Source organism: Salmo salar, chromosome 11 (genome assembly GCF_965601325.2).
Source record: "Salmo salar chromosome 11, fSalSal1, whole genome shotgun sequence".
NCBI classification, from domain to species: Eukaryota; Metazoa; Chordata; class Actinopteri; order Salmoniformes; family Salmonidae; genus Salmo; species Salmo salar.
In genome coordinates this window covers 11231798-11243874 of record NC_138301.1, presented here as the reverse complement: position 1 = coordinate 11243874, position 12077 = coordinate 11231798, and the positions used below count along the sequence as shown (strand labels likewise).

At 41.0% G+C, this 12077-nt stretch overlaps 1 protein-coding gene and 1 non-coding gene across 2 annotated transcripts; both read right to left on the bottom strand.

Moving 5' to 3' along the window:
• Positions 1–2454: 2454 nt before the first annotated feature.
• On the bottom strand, positions 2455–5430 carry LOC106561976 (GTP-binding protein RAD-like). Its single transcript, XM_014126474.3, has 5 exons — positions 5298–5430; positions 4595–4960; positions 3998–4071; positions 3595–3799; positions 2455–3401 (listed from the first exon to the last, which is right to left on the bottom strand). Exons 2-5 carry the CDS (start codon positions 4947–4949, stop codon positions 3124–3126), a joined length of 912 nt encoding a protein of 303 aa, XP_013981949.1. The 5' UTR covers positions 4950–4960; positions 5298–5430; the 3' UTR covers positions 2455–3123.
• A 6319-nt stretch (positions 5431–11749) lies between these two features.
• Positions 11750–11822, bottom strand: trnaf-gaa (transfer RNA phenylalanine (anticodon GAA)). The gene has a single exon. It is a non-coding gene; the product is annotated as a tRNA-Phe (tRNA).
• Positions 11823–12077: the final 255 nt, after the last annotated feature.

The window sequence follows — 12077 nt, the reverse complement described above, 5'->3', positions numbered from 1 at the left end:
ATGAAGTAACCTTATGTAACCATACCAAAACCATACTATTTTGAGTGCACTATGTTACGTCTAGTCTATGAGACCAGGGTGCACTCTCTGTTTCCCAGCACACGATTATACCTGCGACACAAAACAGCCTAGCAATGAATTGTTCTCTCTATAACAAGAATAGACAAATAAATAAATATTATGACTTTATAGTATGTGTTAGATGGTCACAAAAGACAAAGCAATAGGCACAAGAAATAGTTAATGATGAGATTTGGCACTCCAATAAATCCCCCCCAAAATAAAATAATGCTGGGCACAAGTCGCGGGAACCTCTGTGCCTCGCTGATGGCCCATCGTGCCGCAGACAGGAATTCACAACATCCATAGGCAATTCGCTTGCAACAACATTTACCTGTCTTATTATGATTTACAAAGACCGGCGAATGAAAACAAACTCCCTCTCTGAACCTCAACCTGTAGGCCAGAATAAGAGCCTATACCTCACAAAAACTTAATCAATGATTGGCAAACATCACTTATTTACCGAACACTCCACGATCATTTTTATAATAAAATGTTAATTCGAAAACGTTGTATTTATTTTGTCTTACCTTCTCTCAACCATATGCGTGTTCCCTATGAAGGTGGGAGAACGGTTTGAATAGTGTGGAAATACGAAGTGCGTTTGCAGGACTCTCCAGTTTAATGTTTTATTACCTTTTTTCCTTCCAGTAATGCTGTTGGTCAACAAGACTCCAGTCCACTGAACAATCTAATGAATTAAAATTTATGAGGACATAAATCAAATAACAAGGAAGTCTGTTTTATATATACACTTCCGTTCAAAAGTCTGTGGTCACTTATAAATGTCCTTGTTTTTGAAAGAAACGCACATTTTTTGTCCATTAAAATAACATCAGAAAAGATTTATCAGAAATACAGTGTAGACATTGTTAATGTTGTAAATGACTATTGTAGCTGGAAACGGCTGATGTTTTTATGGAATATCTACGTAGGCCTACAGAGGCCCATTATCAGCAACCATCACTCCTGTGTTCCAATGGCACGTTGTGTTAGCTAATCCAAGTTTATAATTTTAAAAGGCTAATTGATCATTAGAAAACCCTTTCGCAATTATGTTAGCACAGCTGAAAACTGGCCTTCTTTAGACTAGTTGAGTATCTGGAGCATCAGCATTTGTTGGTTCAATTACAGGCTCAAAATGACTAGAAACAAAGACCTTTCTTCTGAAACTCGTCAGTCTATTCTTGTTCTGAGAAATAAAGGCTATTCCATGCGAGAAATTGCCAAGAAACTGAAGATCTTGTACAACGCTGTGTACTACTCCCTTCACAGAACAGCGCAAACTGGCTCTAACCAGAATAGAAAGAGGAGTGGGAGGCCCCGGTGCACAACTGAGCAAGAGGACAAGTACATTAGTGTGTCTAGTTTGAGAAACAGACGCCTCACAAGTCCTCAACTGGCAGCTTCATTAAATAGTGCACACCAATAAACACCAGTCTCAACGTCAACAGTGAAGAGGCGACTCCGGGATGCTGGCCTTCTAGGCAGAGTTGCAAAGAAAAAGCCATATCTCAGACTGGCCAATAAAAATAAAAGATTAAGATGGGCAAAAGAACACAGACACTGGACAGAGGAAGATTGGAAAAAAGTGTTATGGACAGACGAATCTAAGTTTGAGGTGTTCGGATCACATAGAACATTCATGAGAAGCAAAAAAAATGAAAAGATGCTGGAGGAGTGCTTGACACCATCTGTCAAGCATAGTGGAGGCAATGTGATGGTCTGGGGGTGCTTTGGTGGTGGTAAAGTGGGAGACTTGTACAGGGTAAAAGGGATCTTGAAGATGAAAGGCTATCACTCCATTTTGCAACGCCATGCCATACCCTGTGGACGGCGCTTAATTGGAGCCAATTTCCTCCTACAACAGGACAATGACCCAAAGCACAGCTCCAAACTATGCAATAACTATTTGGGGTAGAAGCAGTCAGCTGGTATTCTGTCTATAATGGAGTGGCCTGCACAGTCACCGGATCTCAACCCTATTGAGCTGTTGTGGGAGCAGCTTGACCGTATGATACGTAAGAAGTGCCAATCCAACTTGTGGGAGGTGCTTCAGGAAGCATGGGGTGAAATCTCTTCAGATTACCTCAACAAATTGACAACTAGAATGCCAAAGGTCTGCAAAGCTTTAATTGCTGCAAATGGAGAATTCTTTAACGAAAGCAAAGTTTGAAGGACATAATTATATTTCAATTAAAAATCATTATTTATAACCTTTTCAACATCTTGACTATATTTCCTATTCATTTTGCAACTCATTTCATGTATGTTTTCATGGAAAACAAGGACATTTCTAAGTGACCCCAAACTTTTGAACGGTAATGTATTTAACTTTTGTTTATGGTGTAGTCTAATTGTTTTATGATCTGGGCAAGAAAAAATATGGAATAGTTGTATTTCATTTTTTTATTAAAAAAGTAAACATAACAAAATGATTGAATATTAAAAGGAAGTGAAAATCAACTGTATTTAAAAGAAAACATTACATTCACATGACAAATATAACTTATTATTGCTTTCTTCATTCACATCTGGGCTGAAGGTTAGAACAATAGAATAATATATTTTTCCAAAACCTGGCCTAACCCCCATTACACATTATTCCTGTCCTTAGTATCATGGCCAAAGTACGAACCAGCGTACCCAGTTTCAAGTAATAATGACTCCATGTGACAGAATGCAGTGAAATCACTCAGCGTACCATAATCTAATCTTTAATGAGGGCTATATACAACTCTACCAACACTAAATGGAGTAGAACCAAACACACTGTCCCCCATTATCAAGGCAATCTTACAACTCATGGTTGAAAATAACAAGCCTTGGTGGATTGAATATACATTCACAAGAAGTATCAACATCTATACATAAGCAAGACAAAAGACTCAACTGAAACCTCATGCAGATCATTAACATGGACATGTCTGTTGTGTTTAATGAATATAATAAAATATATAATTTCTGTACAGCTCTAGCAGTCCTTGGGGTTAGTGTTAAAAACACACAGCGTCTGGTCTTGAAGGCCAAAGAGAAAACAGCAGTCCAGATACTGTACTCTCAGAGGACCGAGAGGTCATGGCAGGACTTGGACTTCTGTCTGAAGGCCATCTTCTTGTTCTTCCGGGCCACCATACGGCCCAGGAAACGCTTGGCCTTCTTGCCGATGCTCTCGCGTCGCTTGCAGTTGGCCATACGGCGAGCGTTCTCCTCTTTGCTGTCTTTGCGCAGTCGGATCTGCCGGACGATGCCCTCGAACAGGTCCCTGACATTGTGGTGGAGATTGGCTGAGGTCTCGATGAACTTGCAGTCAAACACCACAGCGCAGGCGCTGCCCTCTGCAACAACAAAAAAAGGAGGGGAGGCGCAGGTAAGAATCTATAGTGTTCCCTTGGGACAGTGACTTCACCCTCATCATTATGCCTTCGCATAACACTTTGATACTAGCTTTAACTACAGCAGTCATTCTAAAATAAGTAGCACTATGCAAATACAGAGATGCCTTGGTCAGAAGAGATCACCGTCACTTACCATCCACAGAGACTTCTCTGGACCGCACCAGGTCGCTCTTATTGCCCACAAGGATGATGGGAATGTTCTCAGACTGGCGAGCTCTGCGTAGCTGGATGCGTAGCTCTGACGCCTTCTCAAAGCTGGACTTGTCTGTTACTGAGTAGACGATGATGTAGGCGTCACCTATCCTCATGCACTGTTCCTTCAGCCACTGACTGTTATCCTGTAAGCAAGGAGAAATAGAATTTGATTAGTTACAATCCTTACCTAATCAAAAGCTGCAGGTGCTCAAATTAAAGTTGTTATAGTGGTATATTATATTATACACCAGCATTAGAGCACTACACATTACATCAAATTATACGCTATGACTAAGACCAATTTTCTGAGGGTCAAACGGAAATTGCGTTATATGCCTCACCTGTTCCCAAATGTCGTACAACAAGATGGACGCCTCCTCCTCGTCCACCTCAATCGATCTGTCATACGTGTTTCCTGAAACAAAAGCAAGCAGACAGATAAATAAATACTCCTGGCCAAAATGATATATACCCACTAACTGGGTCAAGTGTGAGGTCTCACTCACTATTGCCCATTTCTATTGCCCATTTTATGATGCCTTTAGGTACAGCTATTAACTTTCAATTAACCTATATCTGTGATGGGTACTACTGTACATTAGTGTCTCCTTCCCTCAGTCATTGATTTTCATATCTCCCATCCACTATCTCTGTGGCTGTATATGTCGACAGCAGTACTTTATGGGTGGCGCCTTACTGACTGGATGGAAATAGCAATAATCAATGTACTTCAGCCTGTGTGCCAAGATGATATGGAAACCAATCCTATATTTACTTAGTTTGGAGCTTATGTGCATTAGCTCTAATGGGGTGCTGAGGACAGCCACAGTCAAACAGTTATTATCTTTGCTTTAAAAAAAGTATTTATTTGTGGTGTATTCTCAATGCCATATAAACTTCAACGCCATCATCATCAGTAATGGTCATCAGACACACACCTGTCTCGTCGCAGTCGTGACCATCCTCGACTCCACCGAAAATACGTGCCAGGCTAGACTTGCCGACACCCTGCTCGCCGAGGAGAACAACCTTGTACACTTGTCCCTCGGAGTCGCTGCCGGAGGATATAACCGAATCGGACGAGTCCGATACACAGCTGTCTCTGTGAGGCTCACCGGTGGTGTAGGAGGTGCGGCGCATGAGGTTGGACAGCTCTCCAGTTTGCGCCTTGCGCATCTCGCGGTCGTCCACTGGCATGCTTCTTCTGTGCAGGTTCTGCAGGTGCATGGGACACGGCATGCTCCCTCTTCTTTTGTCCATGTTCCGCAATTTGTCACTTTTGTTCAAAGTCATTACTTTTTTGTCTGTGAAATAGATGCGCTCTTTAGTACGATTCTGCTGTAAACATGAAAAGCAACCAACTCCGACAAAAAAAATGCATTTCTCATCACTACGCCTAGGTGTTGATTTAAAAAAAATCCTTTATTAGGCCACAGTTTATATGAACTTTTGTGTCATATTTATTTGAACAAAGTCATTTAAGACAATAATGTGCCTGTATCCTATAATATGAATTACGGTTTGATGGAGCATTGAGCAATGTTAAAATTGAAGTGGAACTCAAATGATTTGAAACAGCCATAGCCTAATTCATGTATTAATCACGACTGTAAAATCATTCAATTCCATAAGAAAACTTACATTTGATGTGGGTCTGACGTATTCCAAAATCCTGAACCAGGCAATCCACTTGCGATCTATCTATCCTTCAGTGAAGAGAAGTTTCGGTTTGATCCAGGGAAACATACGGATCCCCATATTTATCTAGTAGCCGAGCGAGTGACGTCACCGCGAGGCAGGGTTTGCCTCTGAGAGTTACGTCTCAGGGAGGAGAGGGAGTGTGTGTGGACCGCTCTACAGAGACGTGATTGAAAATGACGCGCAGGCGGGCTGAGGGATTCTCCTCTTCTGAAAATGCAATGCCATCATGCCAGTGATGTAATTATTTTGCCGAGTAATTAGGCTGTTTACTCTCCATAAGTTATAGCCTACCTGCGTTGAAGGGGTTGGCTAACTAGCATAGTTTTAACACTAGTTGGGGCAGTGCCATGGAGAGTTGGCGATGGAGGGCGCCAAAATTCATCTGGACAGGTGAGATTTTTACCAGCCATTCGCAAGGCTGACCATAGTCAATCAGTCCTTTTAAATAACACGATTTGTTTGTAATTGATAAGTTATGTGCTACAAGTTGTCAGTGGATTAGCCAAGAGCATCTGAGACATCAAGCGTTTCCAATAGATGCTTCTCAGCATTTCGGCCCATAGGTCGCGTAAGCCTTGGTGACACGAGTTGTGAATGAGGCTAATGTGGGGGGGGGGAAAAAGCAGCTGTTCACCAAAGAAACAGGACACATTATTTATTAAAACGACGCCTAGACATATCACTGGGGACACAGGTATCCCACAAGACTCCGCAGGCGACAGGAAAGAAAGACCATTGAAAGAAACCTTTGCGATCCAAATGAATGATGATTTCACGTGCATCAGTCTGATTGAGGTTAGTTAACCTAGTCTGTAGTCGCCATCTGATGGTGGTTATGTGAAATACACAATGTTATAGTAGGCTGCTGGAACTGCCTATGGTCTTTTACCATTCTGCTTCCTGAGAAGGAGAGAAGACCAGTGACAAAGGAATATTTACTAGGTTACTTCATTATTATCTCTGGCAAGTTGGCAAGGCTCATTCCTCATGACAATGCTCAATGCATGAAGACAATTGGGTGGTGTATTGGTGGACAGACTAAAGTTAAACACCTTCTCAAGTGACATTAACAGTAACACAGTTCCCAAAGGTTTTCAGTTGAATAGCAATGTTTCCAAAAACATGTATCGGTCAGATCTTTTCATTAATTGATTTTTTTGTTTGTTGCCAGGGCTTCTTTTTGGTGCTCTATGAAACGTGTTTGACTCACTGGCTGGCTCTGACTCAGTGGTAGCCTGTACTTTTTAAATGGGTCAGACAGTGCCATATATACACACTACTGAAACAGTTATTTACAGGAAGAGAAGAACGGGCCTTCCTCCCCCCAGGGTTGGACAAGCGCCTCTGGTTCCCAATTAGCGGGAGGATCAACATGACCTGCCTCTTCAACAAGGAAAGTGACCTTGCATGGGGCTCTTTAATTAAAAATCCCACTCTGTGTATGTGTTCAGTACATGTTTTTATCTCCTGTCTCCATCCCTCACATACACATGCAGACCAGTGTGGAGGAGGTGATGTTTTTCTCCGTTCTTATAAACAGTCCACATTAAGCTACCAGCTGTTTTGTCCTCAGTGACTCTAGCTATATTGGGTTGCTCCTGTAGTTTCATTAGCATAACATTTTTAACACTGAATAATCGATCAGTCAGCGTTTACGTAGCCTACTGAAGCCTGCTGAGTGGTCTCAGTGGTGATCACTGATTGTGGGCTATATAAGTATGAACACCTCAGCGTGAGAACTCTGGCTGTTGTTATTTACAGAAGGACATTTGCATATTTCCGTTAGGGAACGCCTACTCTGTAAAGTACATGTGTGCAATAACTCAATTCGCCTTTGCATTCCTTCTAAACAACGCAATTTGTTAAAACTTTGGCGAAGGGTAAAGTCTACAAATCTTAGTCCACTCTGTTCGGAAAACAGATTCTAGTTTTGGGAAGAGAAATCTGTATTGAGATCAAATGTTTCATCGATGAGAAAATGTGCGGAATGTTGGCCAAAATCCATCTGGTTCCATCTTCTCCCACTGCCGGCCACTGGGCTTCCCCTCATGACCATATTTGGCACATTTTATTAATAAAGTATTTAATCAGTTGTCTTCCTCAAATGAATGCAATGTTTGCGAGAGGGAGGGAATCTGATTGAATTGGTCCTCAACTCGCGGCTCAGACACTTAATTCATGATAAATGTAGTTAGCCCTGAGTTAGCCTGCCCAGGAGCATGTTAGATCTGAAGATTTCGGTGACATGTAAATGTACCTGGCTAAAAGGAGAGCGACTTTATTGGTAGCAGTTATCCCAAGTTGAACTCAGAGTTGACCAAAGTTTCCTCGCTAACTCCTCAAACTACATTCGTAGTATAAGGGTCTGCAGGCTGGCTCTGGCATTTTCAGGTATTTACTTTAAAAATAAATGGTAAAATGGTAATAACACAATAATAACCATGTCTGCTATGGAAATAAGGGGGAAAGTTTGTAATTATGACTATAAGATGTAACATTTAATCACAGTGAGCAGATTGGATGTATAGATGGGAACATTAAATGAATAGTGTTTAACCTTTAACGTCTTAACTTGCTCAGCACATTAGAACACACAGAAGCGTAAGCAAGTGCATGCTTATTCAATATAAACAGCTAGTTAGCTGTAGCGTTTGTTAAGTCATTTCAAAGTATCTAATGTTAGCCAACTGGATGTGACAAAACATAGGCCTAAAATAAAATCAGACAATGATTTCAGCCTAGTATGGAAATATTGGGGCTGACAGACTATTTTGATGATGATGTGACAAACTATTCTGACAACCTGTCAAAACACGCAGCTAGCTTCTGTTACTGTAAATACTGTACAGTGATACTAAGTTGTTAGCCAACTGTACTAACGTGATGTAGCCTAATGCACTGATCTTACCTGCTAGTGCTAGTTATTACAATCGAAAAGAACCTTCTGATTTCAGAAAAAGATCACATAAGCCGCAAAACGTGTTAAAACGTATCTTCTATAGTAGTTCTTGACAATTATATAACTCTGTTCTCATTGGTCAATTCTTGGTTACTTCTTGGTTGCACTGGCGTCTCAGATTGGTTGACGAGTGCAATTCTTGGCTATTGCTTGGTTGCAGACACCGATATGTAGCAACCAGAAATTTCCTTGACTCACCATTGCCAGGGGGACTACAATTACTGAGCTCTGTTGTCCATGTTAGCAGAGAACAGAAATGTGTCTTGTTTTGCAATGCAATTGTCAGGAGATGGCATCTAGGTGTAGGGGAGATTCTCAATTGGAATGCTCAACTCCTCCATCCTCTCCTCGCCTCCTTTTGAAAAAGGTCAAACGTAACCAAGGAGAGCAGGGGAGGGGAGGAAATGTGGAAACACATGCGCTTGAAGGAGATGAGACACCTTCACTCAAGCGGCATCATTCAAATGACATTTAGGCTACAAGGGTTTAATCACAGTTTAAATGTGTAAAGTAAAAGTAGAAGTTGTGCTAGACATTTTATAGATAAAAGGCTAAGTAGCATAATGTTTTGAAATATGTGCATGCTTTTCTCCTCCCAGTAAACAACAGCTGTTTCAAAGGTGGTGTAGCGGATCTTAAAACTCTTCCGGGAAGGACAGGTAAGATACTCTTCTGCTTCCTCTCTGGGAGGAGGCTATCGCGCAGGCGAGGGCACTCCTTCGTTCGCCTGCTAACTAATTGGCCCTTTCTCAATTATGGAACGCCGCTTGGGTCTTAAAGCACGTGATCAAAACGCGATAGTTTTAATGCTGCGTGCGTAAAGTAAGCAGGTGCAGGCGCTAAATTAACGCGTGCATGCGCTAAATTAACGCGTGCATGCGCTAAATTAACGCGTGCACACATTAAATTAACTTCTTCACGCGCTAAATTAAGTTCTTAGGGTCCAGTGCGATACATTCGTACATTGGAGAGGGATGCCCTTCTAAGTTCTACTTAGAAAGCAGGATACGGGATGCTCTTGAGTAGTGAGTTTCCATATATCTTAGGAATTTCAAGTTTAGTTAACTTCTTCAGGGCAAATTCATTGACTTTTGTTACATTATATATTCAAAAAGGGTCTGGAGTGTCTAGGCAGGGGCGAAAATCTGATATCAACTTTGGAGGGGACAATTACATGAAATTTTCTCAAGAGCAATTCCTGAGGGGGACACCAAAAGTAGTGCTGTAACACATAGCCTACATTGTAATATGGTAAATGTATATTGAGGAACCAAAGAAATAAGGTGTTTGCCGTACTCCTAACTACCGGTACCCAAAACTACACAACTAATCACAACAGCAATACCATTGCCTTTAACAAATCTTAGTTCAGTCACCAGTTTAAGCTGAGAGTGGGGGTATCCATGGCATTTTCCAATTATGTTCCTATTTTACAAGTCAAAAAAATGGAGAACCTTTCATAATGTTGCCAAACAAAGACTCAACAAACTTACCTGAGACTCCCTGTCTCTGCCAGTCTGTCCCTGCATATCTGTCCCCAACTCTGCTGTCTGTGTGCCATCTGTTGCCTGCTCTGCCTAATGACATCATTGTGAAACATTTCCATTAGAATTTCATTTCTTTCTTATGAACATTTTATCAACTAGTCTTTGAGATATTAGGCTACTAGGGTTCTTACTTTGCGTTTTGGTGTATTGAAAAATACTCTGATGTCCGTCTTTTATTTTTCTGCCATTTTTCTACCTGGCTGGCGGGCTGGCTACACACACAGTGTGTAGGTTATTTACAGTAGGAGATGGGCTTCTATCATCTTCAATCATTCTATTTGGGCTTCGATCTAAAAGGTAGCTAGCAAATGTGAAACGGATTAAAATGACAAGAGTTGACAGCTGTATGAGTTCACCATTTACACAACATATGCTGCAACCTTTTGTAATTTTAATAGTTTGTTTCATATTGGCTGGCTTCCAACAATAGCTGAATTTGCAAAGCTAGCGAGCACCAATTCCGTTTCAATGGTGTTTGCTATAATCTTTGCTACCTGGGTTAAATAAAAGTGAAATAAAATAAATAAATAAAAGTTCCCTTGCGACAATTTAGCTTTTGCAACGAGACCATTAAATATATTTAAGACAATGGTAGAAGAGAGTGTAGTTCTGTTCAGTTTGGACTTCAGTTTATCGCTAACCTTATCACAGGGACTTTGAAGCACTAATTTACATCATCTGCATGCTGATTCTTGGAATAAATTGACGATAGCAAAGATTCCATCTTTGACGAGGCCACATAAATGGAATAGGTACTAGCTAGCTAAATAGTTAATATTTGCGCGCTAGCTCTGCATATTCAGCTAGTGTGTGTGCGCGATTGACTGGATTAACCTCACGTCAGGTAGGTTCATTGAGTGCCTTTCAGACAGTAGACACGACCTGTTACCTTGCCAACAAAGGAACTGGCAGTGGATCAAACCATTGTGAGGCAAAGGGTGGGGGGGTCACAATCTTTTGAAACTTAAAAACGCGCTATTAAGTGTCTATAATCAGCACAATTGCTTTCATTGCGTATTATTAATATTATTTAAATTACATAGTTATGTTTCAGTGATATATTGGGGGGGGGGGACAAATCATATTTTTCCCAGGATGGGGGGGTCGTGTCCCCCCAATCCCCCCGGGATTTCCGCCCCTGCTTGAACCGCCTGCAAACACACTTGCACACGCTTATTTGACTCGTGAAAACGTTAATTTAGCGCCTGCACCTGTTTACTTTACACACGTAGCATTAAAAAGATCGCGTTTTGACCACATGCTTTAAGACCCAAACGGCGTTCCATACTCAATTACATTCGCTCAAGTCCTGCGTCCTCTCTTCTACGTCCTCTCTCGCCTCCTTTTGAGAAAGGTCCAATTTAATCGAGTTGCGGCGGCAAGGAGACTCAACGTGGACGAAAATGCGCTTGTATGAAATAAGAAGCTTCTCCACTCGTGGGTCATCAATCAAATTACTTTTACAGTGTTGGATCCCAAAATAAATGTGTGAAGTCATAAAAGCAAATATGTCAGTTGTGTAAGACAAATTCGAATTCGTAACACATGTTTTTCAAAATCTTAACATATTGTACATTTGACTAATTCGTAATGTATAGTACTTTTTTGAAATTCGTAACATCATACGAATTATAATTCATAACATATCATACGAAATGGATGATGGACATTCCCAAATATTACATATAATATGAAACGTAACATATACTAAATGGAGTATATTTGATATACATAGAGATGAAGGAGTTGAGGAGAAGATGGTCTTTTGTCCAAACGATAATCTCACTACAATCACTTCCCACCAGATTTTCCCTTTGTACCTGGGATTCAAACCTTCAACTCTCCGTTTTTCAGGCCAAATTTAGAACTCTCGCAAAAACAACACCTGCCGAAACCCGGGATCGAACCAGGGACCTTTAGATCTTCAGTCTAACGCTCTCCCAACTGAGCTATTTCGGCTGACCTGTATAAACGTACCACAAAAGACTACATAAACAGACATCAAAAACACTTCTCATTATTTTCTAAGGTGTGTGATTGGCTGTCCGGTGTATTCAGTTGACTTCGGGACCATGAATATTTTCTAACAAGGAGTGACAAATGCCTCCACATTAATGAAATAATCACGCACACGTTCTTTTTCAAACGGCTAAAAAGACAATGCTGCCACCTGATGGTCACCTGAAAAACTCACACATACTTTTAGTTAGAATT

Excerpts from the sequence above, each read along its gene's own strand:
- LOC106561976 (XM_014126474.3), bottom strand. The coding sequence starts at position 4,949 with ATGACTTTGAACAAAAGTGACAAATTGCGGAACATGGACAAAAGAAGA. Across the intron at positions 4,072-4,594 it reads TCACGACTGCGACGAGACAG|GAAACACGTATGACAGATCG; the intron begins GTGTGTGTCTGA and ends CTTTTGTTTCAG. Across the intron at positions 3,402-3,594 it reads CAGAGAAGTCTCTGTGGATG|AGGGCAGCGCCTGCGCTGTG; the intron begins GTAAGTGACGGT and ends TTGTTGTTGCAG.